The 23,915-nt window shown below is 57.2% G+C and overlaps 2 protein-coding genes across 2 annotated transcripts in view; one reads left to right on the top strand and one right to left on the bottom strand.

The window, feature by feature from the left end:
* Positions 1–218: 218 nt before the first annotated feature.
* Positions 219–9,528, bottom strand: ENPP7 (ectonucleotide pyrophosphatase/phosphodiesterase 7). Its single transcript, XM_050319617.1, has 7 exons — positions 9,288–9,528; positions 8,024–8,169; positions 6,603–7,223; positions 5,734–6,012; positions 3,375–3,463; positions 407–654; positions 219–310 (listed from the first exon to the last, which is right to left on the bottom strand). Exons 1-7 carry the CDS (start codon positions 9,526–9,528, stop codon positions 219–221), a joined length of 1,716 nt encoding a protein of 571 aa, XP_050175574.1.
* RBFOX3 (RNA binding fox-1 homolog 3) overlaps positions 348–23,915 on the top strand; it is a 140,878-nt gene continuing 117,310 nt past the window's right edge. The window contains exon 1 of the mRNA XM_050319359.1: positions 348–554. The gene's annotated coding sequence lies outside the window, so the exon portion shown is untranslated. The remainder of the gene's footprint in view (positions 555–23,915) is intronic.

Raw genomic sequence — 23,915 nt, 5'->3', positions numbered from 1 at the left:
CCCTCCTGGGGACAAAGCATCCCGGGGCCGGGGCAGCCCCCACCGGTTCCCTCCGGGCCGGAGCAAGGGGCAGCAGCGCCGACGCGTTTTCGTTCTACAATAATTGATTATAGTATAATAAAGGCTTTCCCTGGGCGGGGGCGGTTGTGTTAATGACCCTCGCGCGGTGCCGGTTCGCAGCCCGGTACCGCCCGACCCACGGTCCCTCCCGAGCCGCGCTACCGGGGGTGCGGCAGCAGCGACCGCGCCGGCACCGCGCACACCGGGGCGTGCAGGGCGGCGTGAGGAGCTGCTGCACGGCGGTTGTGCGCTGTGGGCGTGGAAGGATGAAATATGGTGCTTTACAGGCATGGAAGAAGATGAGTCAGCACCTCAGGGAGTTCTCCTCCGCGGGCCCGGAGCCCACCGTTAACCGTGCGGGAGCCGCAGGGATATGAATTGCCCTCGCCCCCACGCCTCTGTGCCCGCGGCGTGCAGGGACTGAGCGGGAGCCGGACGGGCCATGGGGTGTCCTGCGCGGGGCCTCGTCCGCACCCCGGGCACTGCCGTCTCCGGTAAGCGATGCCGGGTTTAGCGGTGCCGGGTTTAGCGATGCCGCGTTTAGTGGTGCCGGGTTTAGCGATGCCGCGTTTAGTGGTGCTCGATTTAGCGATGCTGGGTTTAGAAAAGCGTTTGGAGCTGCAGCAGCATGCTGGGCTGTCCCCGCTGTGGGGGGAATGTCACCACACTGGACCCCCCGCATGAGGAAAGGGGAAACCAGCTGCTTCGTTAGGGACTGGAGGTGACCCGGGGGCTGCAGGATGTGATGTGTCTGGGGTGCTGGGTCGATGCCGGGGGTTGTCCTGGGCTGAGCACTATCATCTTTTGTTGTTTTCTTTGACAATTGCCGCGGCCGTTCGCTGACCAGGAGAGCTGTAGGAGCATTTTTTTAGCCAAAGGTGAAACAGAATTGTAAAACAGCAACGCACTTTTTCTTTCTTTTGAGTGCATTTACCTTCCACCAGCTTGGCTCTTTGTGTGCAGCACCTCTTAGATTTTAGGAAAAAGCCCTGTGTGACCTCCCATCCTTGTGTGCCCGAGCTGTGTGTGGACATTCTGGCATCATGGCATGGGTGCTGCTCAAGGGATGAGGAGCATGTGGGGCCCTCCTGGCTGCAGGGATTTGGCTCTGAGAGATGAACACTGCTGGGAATGAGCCCCAGTTCAGGTGATGCTAAGTGGGCAGCCCTCCCAGCTGCCCCTCTGTGCTGGAGTCCCTGTGCTCCCCATGAGGACACAGGGGTAGGGTTGCTGTTCTCTCCCTTCCCAGGGTGAAGAAGGCAAGGCTGATGTGAGTGGAGGTGCTCCCTCCTCTGTTTGCTGAGCTGGTGAGGGGCTGGAAGTCGGAAGTGGGAGCAGTCCTTGGTATTCAGGAGTCTTTGTGGACCACATGATCAGTGTTTGGGGGACTGTGCTTGCAGCTTTGTCCCTGGTCCCTCGTGGCCAGCCCTGCACAGTCTCTATTGCTGTGTAGCCCCCACGCCACACATGTCCAGTTCCCACCTCTGCACTGATGGGGAGCTGAGGGTGAAAAGGGCTGTGCTGTTCCCTGGGCTGGAAATCTCCTTTCTGTCCCCAGGGGTTTACTGGGAACTGGTCTTGGGCAGCCCCTAGGCTACTGTGGGCTCCTTGCTTTGTACCCCTGGCAGAGTGGGATGTCCCCTGGGATCCTGTGATGGCCCCTTTTCCACTCAGTCAGCCAGAGGGGACCATCCCAGTGATGGAGCTTCCCTGGGCATCACTGACTGGAGCCACCACAGGAGCTGCACTGCTTGGAGGTACTACCTGAGGTGTGAGGAGATGCTCCCCCAGCTGCTGCCGAAGTTGTGACTCGGTCTGCAAGTGCCTTTAGGCTGAGTTCAGTGTTTCCCATCACAGACAGGCTTCACCTTCCCAGAGAGACCCAGGAAGACACACTGAATAGCTTGGACCTGTGTTCCCACCAAAGTGACAGCAGGGCCAATAAACTCACCAACCACCACGAAAATCTGTAGCATCTTAAAACAGAGAGTCAGACCCCTGAACTAATCTGGTGGAACATGATTTTGTAGCTTTTCCCAAGTATGCCAGACATCCCAGGAATGCTGCACTTCCTGCATTATTTAGGTAGTCAGGGCTGGGGTTTGCTGTCAGAGGAAGGGACGGGCAGCCAAGTCTCCTCTGCCTGTTGAAGAGAAAAGGGCTGTGCTGCTCCCTGGACTGGGCCATGGTGGCCATGTTTGTTGTGGGCAAATGGTGGCTGTTTTCCCAAGTCATCAGCCAATTGAAGCACAGAGATCTGCATACCATTTGGGTACCACAGCCGGGTGAGGATCTGTGCAGCTTCCAGGATGGGGTGACCAGGGACCACGTCATGTCTGGGCCCCTTGGCCACATGTGGGAATCATAGGGGCATGTGCCACCCCCAGACTGGGCATTTTGGAGGCAGCAGTGTCCCTGCACACTGTGATCCATAAATAAATATATGTCCATGTATGTTTGTTGTTATCTTCCGATCCTGAAGCAGTTGGGACCCCTGGGCAGTGAGCAGCTTCCCAGTGCAGGAAAAAGAAAGGGAAGCAAATGGTGTGGAAATGCATGGCAAATTGGGATGCAATACACAGCAGGGCTCTCCCTGCTGTGTGACCCCCAGCCTGGAGAGGGGGGCGATGGGGAATGAATTATGTGGGAATGGGAGGGCGGGGGGATCTGTGGGGATCAGGCAGTGGCTGTGTCTGGACAAGGGCAGGCTGGACTTTGGGCTTTGTCATTGGGAAATGTTTGGTGGAAACGTCCCACGGTGCCAGTGCAGAAGGTGTGAGGTGCAATGGGAAAGGCTGGCAAAGGACATGCAAAATTTGACAGTTTTGGATTTTCTTGGGAAGAGGCTGGGCTAGGGGTGGCTTCTGGGCCGTGGAGCAGAGGGGCAGCACCCAGTTTAGGCTATCACAGCTCTGTGCATCTGTAGGGTTAAACCTTCTTGCACCCACGGGGGAAAGGATCCACCTCCCCCATCTGGCCTGGGACACTGGAGCATTCGTCATCCCGGAGCGCTTTGTCGGGGGGAGGAGGGGACCAGGAGATTGCAGTGTATGACATGGAACTCCAGGGCAACCCTTGGAGCATCCCTGAGCGTTGTGGTGCAGCCAGAGCTTCAGTGGGTGCTGGGGAGCGCCCCGGGCTCGGCGGCTGCCAGAGATGGTTCCCAGGCTTTGTCCCGCAGGACCGAGGAGCGGGTCCCTCTCCGGGGGAGCCACCGGGGATTGGTGGCCCTGGGGCAGCGGGCGGCGCTGGGCGAGCGGCTGGTGCCTGCGGGCACCACGGCTTTGGGGAGATGCTCCGGGCCGTGGGTTTACCGCGAGCTGCTCCCACCGCCGGTGCCGGGATGCCGGGAATGCCGGGCTGTGAGCGCGGCTCGGGAGCCCCCGGCCGCAGGCTGCCGGTACTGCATCGGGGCACCGGGACACCGGCGACAGGGACACCGCACACCGGCACGGCACCGGGGACGGGGACAGGCAGGGGGCATGGAGGAGCAGGGCCGGCTCTCAGAAGCACAGAGATCGGACGATGCTCCGTGCTGGAAATGCATCAAGACCAAGAGCTGTGCCCAGTGTTTTATGTTCCGCTGCTCCACGTGAAAACAGCCACACTGAAGTGTGTCCCACGGCAAACTCCGGGATTTCAGAAGCAATGGAAACCTTCTTGCAGGGGTATGGCAGGGTTCGGTGTTCCTCCAGGACAGTCCCTTCCTCACTGCAGTTAGGAGGAAATTCTCTCCTGTGAGGGTGGGGAGGCCCTGGCCCAGGTTGCCCAGGGAAGCTGTGTCTGCACCATCCCTGGAAATGTCCAAGGCCAGGCTGGACAGGGCTTGGAGCAGCCTGGTGTAGTGGAAAGGGGGCTTAGAATGACATGAGCTTTAAGGTCCATTCCAGCCCAAACCATTCCATGGGTCTGTGATCCTGCTCCATACCCACTGGAGCACCCTGAGGACTCCTGGTGTGGGGCTGTGTGGGGCCTGACACCACTGGATTCTGAGCTCTGCAGACTCTGCTGGGATCTCTAGGATAGCAACTTCCCAACGGAGCTTGCTGCCTCCCCCTGTAAAACGGGCATGGATGTGCTGACCTGCACAGAAAGTCCCAAGGTCACCAGCAGGATAACTGGGAAGGTTTCTGTGCACTGTTATCATTAATATCAATTTCAGTGGCATGCACAGCACTGGCCACGCTCCCCTTTCAGAGCCTCCCTGCTGTTGCTGCTGCCCTGACCCCCACCCCAGCACGGCTTCAAGCCAAACATTTTCTTCCTGTTTTTCTGAGGGTGCGGCTCTTGTTTCATCTCGTTGGGTGAAGCTGATACAGTGAGTGAGTCTCTATGGCAACAGATGTTTATCGAGCCCCTGAGATGAGGCACAGGGTTGGGGAAAGGCACCGCAGCATCTGGGGCCACTGGAATGCCTTGCTGGAAGGGCCAGAATGGGGCCTGTGGGATTGGGATGTCCTGCTCCCTGTCCCCTAAACCCCAACCTGACTGAGGGACCCTGGGCTGCTTCCTGCAGAGGGAAGTTTTGATTTATATGAAGGCCTTTTGCCTCAGCCCTGCTGCAGAGCGGGTCCTGTGAATTTGACACAACCAGACAGGCTCTGCAGGGCTCTGGGGTTTGGCAACTGTAGGGCTGGGAGTTTTCTGTGAGCTGGGGGAGTCCTGATCCTGGCACTGCCACATTCCCTATCTCTCCAAAATACATCAACATCCCTCCCAGAGCTCCCAAGAGATAACTTGGCTGCAGATGGGGCAGGTCTCAGGAGTGCTGCCATGGAGCAGTGTGGGCAGGCCCATCCTGGCTGTGGGTTTGGAGCTCAGCTGTGCATAGGTGGCATTGCCCATTTTTGTCCACAGCCATAAGGGACAGAACAGACAAGTAGGACAATGCTGAGGGTGACCAGGGCTCTTGGAGCAGGGGCTGGAAGCGCTGATTGACTCTGAGGCTCCCAGGCCAAGTGGCAGCCTTGAGCAGAGCCAGGCTGGTGCCATGGCCAGCTCAGCACTGTGGCCAGCAGTTCCACAGACACACAGGAGCTGGGGAGACCCCGGGTCAGCCTGAGTAGGGTCCTTCCAGGGGTCCTTGGGGTCAGTTACCTGATGGCAGTTAGAAAACTCCTCCCCAGCTTCCCAAAACGAGAGCAAGTCCCAGCATCAGCGGCAGGTTCTTGGCAGGAGGGAGAGGAGCACCCGAATCTGCAGGGCCGAGAGGGGGGTCAGTGCCAGCCTTCCCCCGGGGGCAGCACCCCCGTGCCGGTGCCGGGGACACGGTGACCCCTGCCCGGTTCCCGAGCCCGGGGGTTCCCAGCGGCGGAGGGGACGGCGGGGGGAGGGAGGGGCACGGACCGGGGGTGGCGGGAGCGGCGGCGGCCGCCAGGTGTCGCTGTTCCCGCGGGAATCCCGGCGGGGCCGCTCCCGGTGCCCGGGGCTGCTCCCGGTGCTGCTCCCGGGGCCGCTCCCGGTGCCCGGGGCTGCTCCCGGGGCCGCTCCCGGTGCCCGGGGCTACTCCCGGGGCTGCTCCCGGTGCTGCTCCCGGGGCCGCTCCCGGTGCCCGGGGCTGCTCCCGGGGCCGCTCCCGGTGCCCGGGGCTACTCCCGGGGCTGCTCCTGGTGCTGCTCCCGGGGCCGCTCCCGGTGTGAGTTCCCAGTGCCTGCCACCACCCCCACTGCCCACTGTCACCCCCGGCGCCTGCTGCTGCTCCCGGTGCCCACCTTCGCTCCCAGAGTCCTCCGACCCTTGCAGCATGGGCTTGGTGACCTCCAGGGAGCCATCGTGAGGCTCAGGGGTGATGCCCAGCAGCTCGCAGAGGAGGGCATAGACGTTGACACTTTCGAAGGGCTCCACCTCCAGCCCCTTCTTGAAGGCTGGTCCCACGGCACGGAAGATGGTTTTCATGTTCATGTCCTCGTTGTTGAAACCATGTTCCCCTTTGTTGAACTGGACCTTGATCCTCTGGAGGGAAGAGTGAGGATGTGAGCACCCCAGCCCCTCCACCCCCAGCACAGCCCCAGGGGGCAGCAGCACTGCTGGGTGTCCCCCTGTCTCCCACCTCGCACACGCCGTTCTGCTCCTGCAGGGTTTGATGGTCTGGTTGGTTCCTTTCAGTTTTGGAAGCTGATCTATTAGTGTCATACTCTGCAGAAGCTGGAGGTGCCCCCAAACACATCCTCTCAACCTCTCAACAACATCCTGCAAGTTCCCCCCTTAACGTCAGCACATCCAAATTTTGTTGTACTGAGGAGCTTCCAACGGGAAGCTGCGTGCTGGCCTTAACACTGGACCTTCCCTTCATGCCAGGCTAGGAGAGGATCCTGACACAGATATTTGCATTCATGCAAGTCCTACCCCAAGGCTTCTGGACATGTTATCTTCTCAACAGCAGAGAAGATCTTTACACAAAGAGCTTGAATCTCAATCTGTTTTAGGGAGACCAATCAGCACAAAGGCCTAAGGCTGGGTGAGTGCTGGGGTGCTGTGAGAAGAAGAGGAGGGGAGAGGCTCATCCCCAAGGACAGTAGAGTATGCCTGTGCATACACCTTACCCCATGGATCACATATCCTGGATCGCTGTACAGCACAAGTGGGGTGATCCGAGGATGGTTGGCGTAGTGGAATCTCTTTGGAAACTCTTCTTTCTTGTACACGTGCAGTTTTGGGTGGGCGTCTTTCAGGACTGAGTACACATGCTCTAATCTCCCTTCTTTTGGCACCAGGAGTCCATTTGGTCCATAATCTAAGAGTTCAAAGTCGATGTCTTTGAATGTGAAGTTCTTTATGGTCCGGATGAGGATCTCGTTGGTCTTTATGACGGTGTCCATGCCGTGGTCAGACGTGATGATGAGGTTGAGCTTTGATTCCAGGCCACTCTCCCGGATACGCTGCCTCAAGTAACCGACGGTTCTGTCCACCTGCTTGATCATGTTTTTCCTCTGTGTGGATTCAGGGCCATACTTGTGTCCTGAGGAGTCTGGCTCTCCAAAGTAGAGTGCGATGAAGTCGAGGTTGTCCACTGTGAACCATTCCATGACCGTGTCGATGTTCTCCCTCCAGTTGGTTTCGTTGCTGTAGTTGAATATGGGGGGCTCCACCAACTTCTTGCTCACTTCTTCCCCTTGGTATTTTGCTTTTCCTCCAGGAAAGTGGATAGAGCCTGTCTTCAAACCCTGTGAGTGGAGACACTCCATAAACTCCCCTGAACTCACTTGGCAGTGTCCCTCCATCTGTCAGTGCAGCCACCTCCTAACATGGTTAGTTCATTCAGCCCCCAGTGCCTACCACTGCCTCTAATGAGGTTTTTTTGCATTGCCAATTAAAAGTGATTAACGGAAAGCACTGCCCTGTCACACTGGTTTTCTCACTGTGTTAGTAACACCAGATAGAACTCTGGAACCAGTGACCCATTTGCAGCTTGCATGGACCCTCTGGTTCTTGATCATCAAGACATTAAGTTGTGTTTTGTTGAAGTCAGAGGAGCCAATTTGGCAGGTAAATATGGACAAAAGGGATATGTCTTGGCCAGGTCTCAGGTCCTGTCTTAAAGACAGATTCAAAGCCTACTGGGCTTGCTGCAGTCCCCAGGGAAGAGGGGAGTGGCCCCCAGGGCTGCCACCCTCCTGCCCTGGGTGTGCCCTGAGGTGTATGGAACCCCTGGACTCAGGATGTTCCCTGAGGAACAGGGGCTGAGGCTTCTTTAAACAGGAACAGTATAACCTGTTTCATTAATGTCTTAATAAAGCTGAAATGCATCTATTCTTTTTTGCTATTTTTAATAGAATGATCATAATTATTCCTGCCAGTGTCTGGGGATTTCTGTTTTTTGCTGGTCTAATTAGCCTGACATTCTCAGGGAGGCTGGGAACTCACAGCCACCAGGGATCATGGCTTGCCGGTAGCTTCTCCTGCAGGATGGCAGGTGGGCTGTGCCTGTGCGGGGTCGGTGCGTGCGAGGAGGTGCCTCACTTGCCTGTCTCTGGGCAGTGATCCAGATGGGCAGGCTGCCATTGTCCCACCAGCTGCTTATGCCCTGCGTGGTGTAGTAGGGCAGCTTCACCCCTGTGGTGGTGTTGAACCACATGTTGTGGACCACGCCGTGGTTCTCCAGGTATCGCCCTGTGGGAGACACGAGGGGGTGAGCCAGGCTGTGCTGGGGAGGTCTCGCCCCTGCGCTGGGTGATGGGTTGCCTTTGGTCAGTGGGACCTTGGGCCTCCCCCTCCCACCTCTCCCTTTGCCCCTTTCTCCCACTACCTCACACAAAGTGGGGTCCTGGGGCGGGGAAGGAGATGCTGGGGGAATGCTGCTTGCAGGTTCTGTTGACCTAAACCCGTGAGGTCAGTGAGCAGGAGAAGTTCCCATCAGAAGGAAGAGATTTGCACTTTGACCTTCCATTTTGTGCTATTTTTATTCTAGTGGTCCCGAGGACTGCGCAATCCCTTCTGCGTGATATCCCCGTCCTCCCTCATATTGACGCTGCCTCCCTGCCTTTGCCGATCAGCAGTTTTCATTAGCATGCTCCACTCTTTCATGCCAAGGTTATTAATTAAAATCTTAAATAAGATTGGCTCCAAAATCGATTCTTCAGGAATTCCCCTGGTGCCCTCCCTCCAGCTTGACAATCTCCTCTCAGCATCCCCTGCATCCTCTTCCCATAGCCCCTCAGTTCCCCACGTTACAGATTTTGTACTAATCTTCATCTTCTCTGTCTTAACTAATGATTTCCCATGTGGCACTGTATCAAATGCATTACTGAAGTCCAAAGAGATTAAATTTAGAGCATCTCCCTTGTTTGAAAAATAATTTATCTTACCAAAGGAGGCTATCGGGTTGGTCTGGCACTATTTACGTCTGATAAATACAGGTTCAGTTCATGGAATCCCAGAGTGGTTTGAGTTGGGAGGGACCTTAAAAACCATCCGATTCCACCTCCCTTCCATGGGCAGGGACACTTTCTACTAGACCAGGCTGCTCCAAGTCTCATTCAACCTGGCCTTGAACACTTCCAGGCACGGGACAGCCACAGCTGCCACAGGGCCTCACCACCCTCACAGGGAAGAATTTCTTCCCCCATCTAATTTAAATTGACCATTTTTGCAGCCCTTGCCTTTTCTCTGCTCTAAAGCTCTGTGCTGCTGAGTTTGGAGCTCCTGACAGCGTGTCCTTCTCTGATGCATAAGCCTTGACTTTGCCCTTCCCCAGCCTTCCTCGCAGCTCCTGTGGCCGGGGTACTCACCGGTCAGCAGTGTGAAGTGGCATGGGCTGGTGAGGGTGATGAAGGGAGGAGTCATGTACTTGGCCTTCACCCCATCTGCAGCCATAGCGTCGAGGTTGGGGGTGTCCACGTCCTGATCGTAGTTCCACCGAAAACCATCAAAGGACACCAGGAGGAGTTTGCTGCGGTTGGGTGCCTGCTGCAGGGGGATGCATCTGGCTAAGGAGAGGGCAGCAAACAGCAGCCCCAGTGATGGGAGCATCTTCGTGCCCTTGAATTGGAATAGCCCAGGTGTCTGGAGAGCTGGCATTAATATGTGTGGGATGGGACTAAGTTCAGTCCTTATCTAATCTTGCAGTTGCTGATCGGGTGCGTGGCTTCAGCCAGCACTTTGTATCAGAGCCTCTCTGCTTGTGTCTCACTGCAGTACATTAGCTTAAATTTCCTGATGGGTCAAACACCACATCTACCTCTTCCATCAGAGGCAGTGGGTGCTGTGTTGGTGTGCACGAGTGGGAAGGATTGCTGGTGTGGTAGGAGGCTGGGAACTGGCCTCCACTGGCCCCTGGGTCCCCACCACCATCCCTCTCAGCCCACTGTGGTGTCCTTTCCCCACTCCTGGCTCTCAGTGCCCTGGTCTGTGGTCAGCAGTTTGGCCTCAGAAGGCGACTCACTTCCCCCAGGGCTGCTCGTCCACCCCAAGATGGGGGCTCAGAGGGTCAGGGAGGAGCTTGGATTTACCCAAGGTTCTCCAGTGTGGCTTTGTGGAGCTGAACACTGAGGATCTTCCCTGGACCCTGGCCATGCACCAACCTCCAGAGATGCTCCAGAGGGCAGCCCAGCTCTGAAGCCCCTGTATTCCATTAGCCCAGCTCCCACTGCCCGGGTTCTGTTGCTCACCATGGATGACCCTCATCCACTTACACACTGCTGAGCTTCGCCCTATCAGTGTTCCATTTTATCAGAAGTTGCTGGTTTATGGCTTCTCCAGGGTTTAATCATTGCTGACGACTCATTTCTCAGCAAAACTGGGTTTAAGACATTTGTAGGGTTATGTAACAGAGGTTGCCTTGGTTCCCTGGGCTCTGGACTCCCAACCTTTATGTCTTTGCTGTTCTCCTTTCGCTCAGGTCCAGATTTATTCCTCTGTGCTTTGCATCCCCTCCTCACCAAGCAGGGCCATCTCCCCCAGTTTCCCCAGCAATGTGTGAGGTTGTTCCTTGGTGTTTTTCTCCAAGGCTGAGCTGGGCAGAGGATCCTCAGGCACTTGAGTTCATCCTTCCTGGACTAATGACAGTCTCTTTGTAGCCCTGAGCATCCCGAGTGTTCCCATCTGGACCAATTCCTCGGAGGGCATCAGCATCTCTTTCCCTGTGTGTGTGACACAGGATAATCTTGCAAGGACACAGTGAGTGGTCCAAACACCAGGGACCTCCCAACACCAGCTGGGAGTGCAGCCTTGGATATTCTGTTTGCAGACAGTGGAAATGCTGGGATGAATCCTGACCTGTGCTTTGAGCCTTGAGCCAACCCCTTCTGCTAATGGAAGTCATCAGTGTTGGACTGATGGCAGTCCAGCACCCTTCTCTCCCAGCCCAGCACCCCTGTGTGCCAGTCCAGCACCTGTCTCTGCCAGTCCAGCTCTCCTCTCTCCAGCCTGACACTGCTGTTTACTCAGGGAACTATTTTTTATCAGTGCCCTGGGTCCGATATTGTCCTTCATCGAGGACAGAGGCTCCTGGCAGCACTGAGGGTTTAAAGGGCTCACATGATAAAGATGTTATCATTTACTAAGCTCAGGAAATTCCTAAATATTCAGTGTGCTGTTCCAAGGTGGGTCACCAAGTCCCTGTGCCACTGCTAACAGCGTGGGAAGGTCCTGATAACGTATCATGTTCGTCGCCTCTGCTGGGAGGGAAGAGATGAGCTAGAAGGAGGCTCTGCACTAATCTCCAAGGAATATTCGATATCAGGAATGTTTCAAAGCACATTTTGATATTTGGTATCTGAGGAGCACAAGGCACTGATAAAGAACATCACCTTTGGCCGTGCTGCCTGGGGACACTGCGAGTTCCACCTGAAACGGCTGATTTTGCACTAACAACGCCCCAGAGGTGCTCGCTCCGTGTGCGGATGTGCCCGAGGGGCTGTGGCTGCTCTGGGCCCACTGTGTCCCTGCTCAGCGTCCTCCAGAGCGCGGGCTCCATGCTGACAGCACTGATCCTGCATCCTTGGAAACGCTCCTGAGAACAGGAATGAGCTCTGAGGGCACCACCAGCTGTCAGCCTTAGCAGCTGGTTGGGGACCGTGGTCCCTGCTAAGCACACTGGGGCTGACAGTGTCCATCCTGCACTTGTACACCAATTAACTCCGTGAAGACTGATGAAGGGGCTCAAAAATAGAGACCACAAGCCCAGAGAAGTTACCCACGAGTGCAAGTGCCCTACTTGTGGGCCCAGTCTGTTTCCAACCTTTGAAAAAAGTGATGTGCTCAGCTCCCCAAGGGCAAACAGCTCCCTGGGGCATGTGGACACATGGGCAGTGCAGGGCAGTGCCAGGGAGTAGTTTGGGCAGGCAGGGGCTGGGCAGGTTTCCTTCTTTGTTTTTTCATTTTCAAAGGGATAATCAGATTGCAAATTTCTCAGGGTGCCTCCTGGATGTCAGTCAGGAATGTGATACTTTGTTCCACAGGAGTGGTCACTTGGTTTTGTGGGGATCTGTTACCACCATGGCCTGGGCTGCTCCTTGGTGATGGGACTGAGGGAACTAGGCAGCACCTGGGCTGGCTCCACTGCTGAGCCTGCCCTGCTGGAGGGAGGGGGCTGAAGGACCTGGTATAAAAGCTCCCACCCTCTCAGAGCCCTTTTGGTGCTGCTCTGCCTGAGCACAGAGGGAGGAAATGCTGGGAAGTGGAAGGATGGCAGAGCCCTGGATCGGAGCCACTGCAGGAGAGGTGGGAGACTGTGGTGGCTCTGAGTGGGTGGCTTCATCCCCCTGAGAAAGGCTGAGCTACAGCTGGCTCTGGTGCACTTGGATATAATGTGGAGGATGAGTTGATGGAAAGCAAGTAGGTGTTTTGCTTTGCTCATGCCACTGTCCTGCCTGGAGTAGCTCTGCCCTGCCCCACTCCAATGGCTCAGGTGTTGCATATGCTGTGGAAAGAAGGTGATGGAAGGGAAGAGGGAGAGAGAAGGTGGCAGGAGAATGAGGAGGGAACTGAACAAACCAGGGTTGCCCAGCTCAGATGCTGGGTCCTCAGTGCCCCTCTGTGCTCCCAGCATGAAGCTGCTGAGCACCAAGGACCAGATAAGCTCATCAGCATCATTAAAACGTCCTGTGCCAGGACCTTGTGGTTAAAGCTGCCCCATGAGCAGAACAGGAGAGTTGTGCCTGGGTGGTCTGGGGTGACTGTGAGGGAAGGTACGTGGAGCTGCTGGGGATGGGATGCTCCTGGGACAGGTGGGTGGAGTGATGGGTGTCGATGCCCCGAGGTCAGGAGCAGGGCAGCACTGACAGGGCATTGGATGGAACCAGGAGCAGTTCCGGACTTGGCCCGAGCCCTGAAGCAGATGGAGGGAGGAAGGTGCTCCAGCCAAGCAGCTTGGAAAGCTTAGAAAAGAGGAAGGAAGTGGGAGAAGAGTCTTTGAGTACCACGGGGGGCTCCTTGGGCAGGACATGAATGCCGATACCGGCGGGCAATAGTTTGGGTCTTACTCCCGAGGAACAGCTCCCTTGTTGTTCCCGAGAGTCCTGGATCTGCGGGAGCTGATGAGACAGTGCGGTGTCCGTGGAGGTCTGGCCGCGGAGCTGGACCCACTCACCAGCGCAGGAGCGGCTGCAGAGATCCCCCCCCCCAAATCTCCCGTTTCCCTGAGCCCCTGCAGCAAAGAGCCGGGCAGGACCTGGGGGGCCGTGACGCTCTGCGTGGTACCTGCCACGGGCCGGAGCCGCGGTGCCACCGAGCGCGGGGGGCTCAGAGGGACCCCCGGGAGGGACCCCCGGGACCCCCCCCCAGCGCGGCCGTGCGCCGGCCTGGCCGCCAGGTGGCGCTGTGCGGCTGCGACGGGGGGACCCGGGGGGGTCCCGGGATGGGGACGGAGCCCGAGCCCCGGGAGCACCTCCCCGGATGGGGATGGAGCCCGAGCCCCAGGAGCACCTCCCGGGATGGGGATGGAGCCTGAGGCCCAGGAGCACCTCCCGGGATGGGGATGGAGTCCGAGCCCCGGGAGCACCTCCCGGGATGGGGATGGAGCCCGAGCCCCGGGAGCACCTCCCGGGATGGGGATGGAGCCCGAGCCCCGGGAGCACCTCCCCGGATGGGGGACGGAGCCCGAGCCCCGGGAGCACCTCCCGGGATGGGGATGGAGCCCGAGCCCCGGGAGCACCTCCCGGGATGGGGACGGAGCCCGAGCCCCGGGAGCACCTCCCGGGATGGGGATGGAGGCCGAGCCCCGGGAGCACCTCCCGGGATGGGGATGGGCCGAGGCCCCGGGAGCACCTCCCGGGATGGGGGACGGAGCCCGAGCCCCGGGAGCACCTCCCGGGATGGGGATGGAGCCCGATCCCCATGCGCCGCGAGGAACAGGAGCACCTCCTGGGATCGGGGATGGGATTTCAGCCCCGGCGGGAGAAGGGAACCCGCCCCGGGGGGGAACTCCGGGGGACAGCCGCTTTCCACCCCTCCCTGGCATGCACAGTAGCTCTGCCTCGAGCACAGCCCCGGGCTGGAACGCTCTGAGCCAGCTCTGCGTCTGCACCTGGTCCCCGAGGTCTCTCCTCACGCCGCTCTCCCTGCTGGCTCTGGGCCAGTCGGGCTCTGGCCGTCAAGTTTTGGCGAGTGTGGGAAGGGACTAGCAGGGGTCAGGATTGAGAGACAGCCTTGGAGCGCACAGCTGGAGTTCAGCACTAGGGCTGGAGGAGCCGGGGGTCTGATGGAGCCCGGGGAGTGTCTCAGCAGCAGCACTGTCGGAGCCCTGGAGGTTGTACCCACTCACTGTCTGCCTTCCCCAGTGCTAAATTTGCTCATGGGTTGAAAATCAAGACTCTCTCCGGGGAGGAAGCCCCGTGTGTGGTGATTCAGCCACACGCTGGCACCACCCAGACGGGCTCCAGGCGCGGCAGGTCAGTGATGCACTGGGACATCACTCAAGGTTGGGGCCTGGGCAAGCCCTGGCTCAGCAGCAGCTCTGTTTACCTGGGTTGGTGCAACCCCTTCTTGGGAGGGTGACCTCTTTGCTGTCTAGTTTGAGCTTCTTTCACGTGGGGGTCCCTGGGGAGCAGTCCGGCCAGCGCTCAAGGTGAGCAGAGAGGCAAAAGGACAGGAGCAGGGCAGAAAACCCTGTCTCTTGCTCTCTGCAGCCAAGCAACATCCCTGGAGGATGATGAGGGGCCCAAGACCCTTCTTTTCCCTGGCATCATCAGTCCCATTCCCTGGTGCTGAATACTCATGTCCTGCCCAGGGTCCATGGTGCTTCCCAGGGCTCAGCATGAGACTCCTCAGCAGCCCATGGCCTGGGCTCCTCTTTCTGTTCCCTGTTGGGGTCTGAGACCTGCAGAGCAGGTCGCTCCTGCCTTGTGGCCACAGCCTGGTTCTGCTCTCCACTTGGGACCCTTCCTCTGCTGCTCAGTTAATCCTGGCATCGACCACTCCATCTGAGCCCGTGGCTCTTCCTCAGTTTTCTTAGCTAATGGCTGTGTCTGCCTCCCATTGATCCTCAGCTGTAAAGCTCATTGATTAAGTTCATTTCTTATTACACTTAATGGTATTTTACCCCTCTCTGTGCTCCCCTTGTGCCAGATGCTCACCCTGTGCCTGCTGGGAGGAGAATTCCTCTGTCCAGGGAAATGTCCCTCCTCTGTGCTGGCCCTGCTCTCCTTCCCCCAAACCACCACACTGATTGCCCTTCCTCCTCTTCCCCTGCCTGCCTTTTCCTTCTGGCCCAGGGCAATCCCTTTGCCTGCTGTCTCCCTGTGCTTTGCTCCCCAGTCCCTGCTCCCATGCAAGGCTGAATTTTCTCCCATGCAAAGCAACGAGGCGACCGCAGCTCCTGGGAGTGGCACAGCCCTGCCAGGGTGAGAGGTACTGGCCAGGGCACTGTGTTCTCCCCATACCAACACCTCCATGCTCACCACACGCTCCTCACTCTGTGCCTCACCTCCTTTCAACTCTCTCACATGCATCATTCAAAAGCCATAACATTATTTGGCATAAAATATTTACTCAACTGAGCTTTTTGCAAATATTCCCCTCCATTATTTTCCCTCCTTTTGGGAGCAGACACTGCTTCTCCTGTGCTCTCAAATGGCTTCTCTTAAATAATACAACAAGAGCATATGAACACCCAGTAGCCTTTTCCTTTCTCCTGAAATACCAATAAATATAGCGGTGTCACCAATCCATTACAGCCACGCCAGGGCTGTGCTGGGGAACACCCAGCAGCACAGGCCCTGCCTGTGGAATTGCCTCACTGTTGGGAGCAGGACAGGCAGGGAAGGTGCTTGGGGAGGAAGCAGAAATACAGGAGAAGGTCTGACATGATGCAGAGTATTAATATTAATAAATGTTCCTTTCAGAAGGGACAGCTGAAGCTTTTCAGAGGCAGTGCAGGAACGGGCACTCCCAGTCTGATCCCTGCTAGGATGCTGGGACAGATGCTCAAAACAAAATTCCTTCCAGCAGGGAAGTGGCTGGTTCTGGGGAGGCCAGGCTGGGGCACAGGCTGCCAAGGGCTGTGTCCCACCTGAGTGGGACATGGGGTGCCAGGGGCATGTCTTGCTGCAGGTATCAGGGTGGGCAGTCCTTGCCATCTCCTAAAGAATAGGATATGGAATTTTAGGAGCTTGAGAAAGCCAGGGAGGGAAGGTGTTCTTAGAAGTAGATGTGTGTAAGGGTTGGCTGTGTTCTCCCCACACATGAAGGCACATTCACAGCTGTTCCTGCCGTGGACTGGTGCTTGGGTTCTGGAGGACTCATCTCACAGAGCGTGCCGGGCTGGGTCTGTGCCCCCTTTGGAGCTGTGGCTCCCATGAGTGTGGAGAATTTCACAGTGTCAGTGGCTGGGGGGCAAAATGGCAGGTGAAGGTTTCCAAATCCAAGTAACACCGATGAGAACACACAAAGCCATGACAATGACCTTTAATTTCATATTCCTACTCAGGAAAAGCGACCTCACAGCGCTGTGGGTAGTTCAGTGAAAAATGCCATCTCTGAGCTTGTGTCAGTCAAATCAGGCAAATTGCTGGTTAGTTATTAGGGAAGTGGGTGACAGCATGTGCTGCTGTGCTCTGGGCTGTGCCACAGTGCCAGCACTGCCTGGGTTTGGTGGCCCAGTCACAAACAGGGAGGGAGTTGAACTAAGAAAGTAAAGGGAAGGATGACAGGGCTAAGCAAAGGCACAGGTAGCTTTGTGTGAGTAGGACATAGTAAACTGGGACTCTCTTGGTTAGAAGAGAGAATAGAGATGATTGAGGATAGTTTTCTTTAAATTCAGGAGTGGTAAAAAGCGATAGGAAATGGATTTTTACTACTTCCCATAAATAGGTGGCATCAAGTGAAACAATAGGGGAACAGGTTTAAAACCTAAATAAAAGAGGGATTTTCTTTGTCTCACGTGGAGCTGGGCACCCCAGGGCAGTTTGGGGCCCTGCTGCAGTTAGAGCAGCTCATGGAGCACGGATGTGTTAGCAGTGGTCAGGGAATGCCAGGCCTGGCACAGGGAGGGCCTGGGCAGAGTGGTGAGAGGAGCTCAGGCAGGTCCTGGGAGCCTGAGCTGGGATGCCTTCATGTGCTGCCAGCTGGGCCTCCATCCCTTCCTGGGTGGAAGGGGGTACACCAGGGTGGAGTGATGCTCCACAGGGAGTGGCAGGAGCTGGGCAGCAGGGATGGAGCCTGGGAACTCTGACCTGCAGCCGGGCTGACACGGCTCAGCTCACCCAGTACTGCTGCTCTGCCATTCCCTCTCCCCTAGGAATCAGCTGTGAGCATCCCTGGCCCTGCCTGGGGCTGGGCTGGCCGCGTTGCGGGCTCCCCTCGCCTTGGGACGTGCCTGTGTGTCACCAAGCCCCGTCTAAGCGTTTCCCTGTTACAGGCAAGCGAGCAGCCCTTTCCCTGTAATGCCGGCAAATCCCTGCTCCTGCGGAGCCGTTAATTGATTTCCCTTCCCGGCGCTCCCGCCCGTGGCTGTGCTGACACCGCCTGCCCGCGCTCTCCCTGCCCGCGCTCCCGTCAGCGCCCGCGACAGCCGGATCCTGAAATTATTGATAAACACTCATTGGGGCTGGAGCCTGGGAAATTGCCAGCAACCCCAGCGGGTTTTTCTCTTGCCAGCATCATTTTTCTTGATGACAGCGTGTTCCGAACTTTGGCAGGGAGGGGGCAGAGCCTCCTGGTAACTTTTTTTTTGGTTTTATGCATCGGTAGTTTTAAAAGATCCTTGCAAAAAGGAGCGGAGAGGCTGGGGAGCCAGTGCCTGTGGTTATCTCTGCCCTCCAGCCTGGCCCCACAGAGACCTGTGCTGGGCTGGATTCTGCTCGGAGCTCTGCCCTCGCAGATCAGCCCTGCTCCTCCATCCCATTCAGTGCCTCTGCAAGTTCAGGAATTCTTGATTCCAACCTCAGGGATCCCTGTTCCTTTCTGCAAACCCTCTGCTCCCGCAGGGTGTTACCCTGTGCCATGGCATCCACACAGGCAAGGACGCTGGGCCATGGTCTGAGCAGGGAAAGGAGCTGGCATTGGCACAGCGGTGGGATCAGGATATCCCTCTCCAGAGCCAGGACAGTCCTTGTCACCACGGAGCCTGGCTCTATCTCTGCCCTCCTAGAGGGCAAAAATCACCTCTCACACCTCCTACAGCTGGTCTGATCCCAAGCAGCCTGTGGAATTCTGCCGGCACGGTGCTCTGTCCCAGCTCACACAGCACATACAGATGCACCCGGTGTGTTGGGTCTCTCCCTGTGGCTCGTTCTGCAGCTCGGAGCATTTTTCTCTCTGCGAGCTCTGCTAATTAGTGGGAGGTTGTGGATCAGGAACAGAGGGAAATGTCCTTCTGTGGTTCTGGCACTAGAAATAATTGAGCCATTTTTCACCTATGGCCAATCTAATTCTGTCCACATCTTGATTTTTTTCTTAATAGCTTGGGGATGCTGTTGGCAGCCGTGGGATTCACAGCCATGTCCAGAACTTTTCAGTAATCATCTGGATTTTGTGCTCTCTTGCTGACTGGTCACTTGTTTCTTCTTAGGTTGTGCTCCAGCTCCTCCAGGGATGGGAAGGAGCTTGTTTTAGTCAAGCTGCGTTTGCCTCTGCACCGATATTCCCCATCCCCTTTCATGGAGCAGCAGTGCAGGATGGACCACCTGGTGTGGCTCCTCCGTGGGCATCCCTGGAACCATCACCAAGGTCTGGTCCATGTCCCCTTCCCATCCTGCCCTAACTACAGGCAGTGCTTCCGGCACCCTGGGCTCTCCACACCCTTCCCTCAGCACACAGAGCACGTCCTGTGGTGGGTGATGAAGGACAGCAGCTTCCTGAGTCAGGGCAGGAGCAGCTCTCAGGAGGTGGCCTGGGCTCTGGGGGTACCCACTGCCCCCCACACCGGTGCTGTGCCGGTGCCGTGGTTTGCCGTGTCAGCCCCCGTCCAGCCCTGGAAAGTGAAGATGTTCACAGCAAACTGAAAGGTGTGATTTATCAGTGCTGGTCCCCAGAGGCTCAGGGCCTGTCAGGCACCAAAAAATCCCATCCATCACAGTGGGGGGCTGAGCTGCCTCTTTTTCTCTTGGTGGACTTTTCTGCCATTTGGTTTCTCCAGAAGTGCTGGAGCTGCGAGGGGCAGTGATGGGGCAGGGGAAGGGCAGCAGCCTGAGAGCCAGCCTGGGGAGCTGGGCTTGTGAGCTCTGGGGATGGGTGATGCTGCTCTCCTTCCTCTGCATTATGGAAACCTCTCTCCTCTGCCATGCACTGCAGGGGGCTGTGGCCTGTGTGAGGAGGTCTCCAGTCTCTCAACCAAGAAGGGGCTCAGCCGTCCCCACCATCTTCCCCCGTCCCCCACATTTGTCCCTGTCTGTCTGTACACGTGTGTGTGGATCTGTGTGCAGATCTGATTGTTTGCTTCTTTCTAACATTTTCCTTTCCCGATGTTTATGGGCCATGGGATTGGAAGTGAAGCATTACTTAATTGCTGTCAGGCAAGAAGATGGGTTATAAAGTTGCCAAGGGAAAAAATAGCTCACTCTGGGGTAGATGCGGGGGAGCAGGGCTGATGAGGAGAGGAGGGGGTGGAAGGCTGGGGGTGGGAAGAGAAGAGGGAGGAGAAAGCCCAGGAAGGGATGGACAGGCAAAGAAGGAGCTGGCATGGGAAGGCAGCTGCTGGGGCAGCAGGAGCGAGGCCAGGTAGGGATGTGCCAGACAAGGGTCAACCTCCCTTGGGGTTTCTGCTGTGTCCCCAGGATGGTGGCGTTTGCCTCCTCATGCCACAAGTGGGGCTGCTGGAGCACTTTACAGAGGGAAGAGTGGGAGAAGGAATCCCTCCTTGTCCTCCCCATCGTCCCCAGCCCCCCCATCCTCCCCGCTGCCAGAGCCTCCTGGCTGCCACCGCTCCAGTTCCGGGCTCTTTGCTTGCAGCCCTCTTCATCTACATCCCTTTCTTGTTTCCTTCATTATCTCCCCGGTCTAACCCGGCACCATGTCATCCTCATTGCACGGCTCCTCCCTCTCCCCGGTCGCCACATTACTGCAGCAAGGACTCCCTTTCCCGGCTTTGAGTCTCAGCGCCGCACATAAAAGCGCTCTGATGGCCATGGCGTGATAGCAAAGACAGAACTTAATTTCACAGCTTTTTCATATAATACTCCATAAAACTGAACAAATTTGCTGGAGTCCAAATCCATCTCATTATGCAGAGTCATTGGAAGGGAGCTTTTCCGTTCGGGGCCTCAGCGCTCAGTGAGGGGATGGTACAGAAGAAGGGAAAAATAATTAATTAGGTGCTGCTCTAGATCTTTGATCCTGCGTCGCAAGGCACATTAAATAAACGCCTGGCTCATGAATAAATGCTGCACTAAGCCCCGTTGCCTGGCCCCACACAGAACATTTTCAGTGAGGCTGAAGGTGTGTGTGGGGAGATCCTTGGCCTGAGTCTGTGCCCCAGGAGGAGGAGATGGAGCAGGGCAGGGAGGAGATAGATCATGGAGTGCTCATCTGGGCAGGGGAGCAAGAAGCCTTGGGAAAACATAAAATGTGGCTTTATTCCCTGGCATCTCCCAGTGTCCTGGTGTGGGAAGGAGTGCTGGCCAGAGCTCCTGTGCCCCAATCGATGGTAGTGCTGCTGCCCAGGGCAGGACAGTGCAGGGCCAGGCAGGTGGATTAAAATTGCAGCAGCCAAGGGAGAGGAGAGAGCTTGCTTCACCTCATGCTGTTAATTAATCTCAGAGCCAATGAGGATGCTCTCATCTGGTCTTTAGTTAATCCATAACCCAGAAATCCTCAAATTATGTCATTTGTTCAATACAGATGAAATTAATTACTCTGGGAAATAGGCAACAAGTTGCATTTCTGATGCCCCTTATGGCATAATCAGATCTACAGTGAGCTCCGTGCAGCCGCAGTGGCAGCGGTGGGATCACCTGCAGCCAACGTGAGACACTGAGCAGCACGTGATATAAACCTGCCACAGCCTTGGGTCTCACTGGAGCCATGGGCTGGCTCTTCCCGGGAGCTGGGGAGGCTCTGCAGGATTGCTGGTGGTGCAGAGCCTGGGCACTGATGGAGATGCTGAGGAACCTCCACCAAGGGCTTAATGCCCTGCCTCGGCCCCGCTGCTCCATCCCCATTTATTGCCTCTTACTGGGGTCACAGACACAGCTTGCAGGGCTTCCTAGGGGACCCAGAGGGAGATCCCAGCCCACCCTGCAGTCATCCCAGACCCTGGGGGTCTGTGTCTGCAGGATATGTCCCTCCACCCTGTGACTTTGAGGCAGTGAGGGGAAGGTGCTCATCAGGATGGATCAGAAGAGCTGGGCACAGAATAACAGCAATTTACTCATTACTGGAGTTCCTGTGGGGAGGGAGCTCTGGGACGTGCGAGGTGAAGGCGGTGGCTGCGGCTGTGTTAGCTCTGTGGGGTGGGAGTGTGGGGCTGGCCTGGCCCTGTGGGGCTGGCAGTGCAGCCTGGGGGCTTCTGTGGGCAGGTGGGCAGGGCAGGCATTGTCCTTCTGCCAGGAAAGTTGGTGTTATTACCCAGATAAGTGAGGGCTGTACCCCTGTCCCCTCCATGAAGAGGGAGCTCACCCACATCTCCACGGTGGCACTGGCAGAGAAACAGCCCAGTACTGGGAATGCCCTGTCAAGGGTGCAGCCCTGGCACAGCAGGAGCTTTTACCGGTGCCAGCTGTCACTGGTGCCCCTGACACCTCCAAATTCCCCTCCTTAGCTAGGGCTGCAGCCTGGAGATGAGCCTGCCCTCCTGGGAAAATGCTCAGGGGTGTTTGCTGGAGCCTGTTTGCAGGAGCCCGTGTGCCCCAGCACAACCAGGGAGAGCACTAAAGGTGATTCCCAAAGGTGTTAGAGCCACATGCTCAGCCTGGGTGTGCTCTCTCCCCTCGCTGCTCTGATGTGCAAGTGGCTGGTGGCACTGAGCATCCCACAGCACATCCCAGAAAGGCTTTAATGACAGGCTGTGGCCAGGAGCAGGGTCTGGTGGCAGGATGAACCCCTGGGCTGGGCTGCCTGCACTGGGGGCCCCCTCACCAACCCTCTCCCTGCTCAGCTGGGGGTCTGTAGGGAGCCCTGACCCCTTCCTGGAGGGAAAGCTTTACTGTAAGTGGTTAAGGCAGGTACCAGCTCACACATCGCCAACACAGCAAGAGCTGTTTTAACAAAAAATCCATAGTGGTTGTTTGCTAAAATGGCTGTAATGAATTGAAAAATATGACAAGCTGATCAAGGCAGCTATTGGGAGGCATCAGGACCCCCAGCCCAGCTCTGCAGCTCACCCAGCTCACCCGACGCGGTGGAATCCTTTTGGAGATGAGAGAAACGTAATTTCTCTGTGCCCTATCAATTTAAATAAATTACCTATTAGATTAACTGCACTTAAAATAAAGCAAGAAATCAATCCCCCTGCCTTGGCTGCTGTCAGGCCCTGGTTCACGCCACCAAACCAGGGATTGCCAGAGGAACCCATACACGGAGAGTGGCCCGAGGTGAGGGGCTGTGGGGGCTCGGGCTGTGCCTGGGGGCAGCAACAGGGGCACAGCAGCAGAGGTACTCCTGAGGTGCCTCCCAGGTCAGCTCCCATGGGCACCCCAGCTCATGTGGGTGGCCCTGTGCCAGTCTGGCAGCAGTGCTGAGGTCAGGCTGGCTGTGGGATCTCCCTGCACATCCCTGGGGATTGTCACCTCGGAGCACTCTGGAGCAGGGAGATGGTTTGATGTTGGATCCCACTGCTCCCACCACCCCCAGTTTGCTTCTCTGAGTGGGTGAGCAGAACCAGAGCCCTGCCCATCCGGCAGAGAGGGATGGAGGCAGGGATGGGGACAAGGGGCAGGAGAGATGGAGGCAGTAGGCAGGCAGGAGGTAGGGATGCAGGCAGTGGCAGATGCAGGAGGTAGGGATGTGGGCAGGGACCCCTGGGGGAGCTGGGCAGGGCAGGATCCCAGGAAGTGGGGCAGGATCCCTGGAAGGCAGGGCAGGATGCTGGGAGGCAGGGCAGGTAGCAGCAGCAGCCTTTCAGACATGGCTGTTCCCTTTGTTTTTTCCTGCTAAAACTACTGCCTCGTGCAAAGCTGCTCGAGCTCCTCGGATAAATTAGCATCCAGGGGATTGTTTTCCTCTACATTTTGTGCAGTTGCATAAGAGGGAGGAACAGAGGAGCCCAAGGAGCAGATTGCTTTGTAGAAGCATGAAACAGCCGCAGCCAGAGCTGCTGCCTCTGCTGCTGCCAGAGCTCACGCCTTCAGCTGGATGAAGCTCTGGAGTGGGAGCGGGATGTAGCTGGGTTCTCTGGGTCAGTGTGAGCAGGAGAGGGGAACCGGGGACTCTTCCCAGCATGGCTGGTCATCTCCCAACTGTTCCTGGGTCTCCCAGTTGGTGGGAAGGCCATGCCCAGCAGCAGCAGTGCCCGCAGGCAGACCAGCCCCTGGCGCAGGCTCCTGCCCACTGCTGCTGGTCTCTGTGTGGGAGCTGCAGGGGCTTCCCAGCAGGTGCCATTCCCAGCATGAGGAGGAGGAGGAAGGTATCAGTGTCCACTCAGCTGCCTCTCCCTGAGCTGACCCCACTGATTGTGATCCCCGTGTGGGATGTGTGAAGTGATCAATGTCCGATCAATGCACCTCAGCCCCAGGAGGGAGGCGGGGGATGAGGGTTCTGTTTAACCCTTCCCACCCCCTGCTGGGGGTCCTCATGTCCCCCAGGGCTCAAGGGCTTCTGCTTAGGGCTCACTGGCTGGGCTGGGTTGTGTGTCCCACTGCTACCCACAGACAGACGGGTGGCTCCTGAATTCCACTGTTCCCTGCTGAGCCTGGCCCTCTCCATCCTGCCTGGCCTCTGCCTGTGGGTGACCTCGCAGGGGGAGTTTCCTGTGTCTGGGCAGTGTGAGCGATGCCAACGGGCTCCTTGGGCAGCACTGCCATGCCATGGCCTCCCAACCCTTCCCA

The sequence above is a fragment of the Myiozetetes cayanensis genome, unplaced genomic scaffold (genome assembly GCF_022539395.1).
Source record: "Myiozetetes cayanensis isolate MyiCay16 unplaced genomic scaffold, myiCay2020 scf22, whole genome shotgun sequence".
NCBI classification, from domain to species: Eukaryota; Metazoa; Chordata; class Aves; order Passeriformes; family Tyrannidae; genus Myiozetetes; species Myiozetetes cayanensis.
This window is presented reverse-complemented; position numbering and strand designations above follow the sequence as displayed.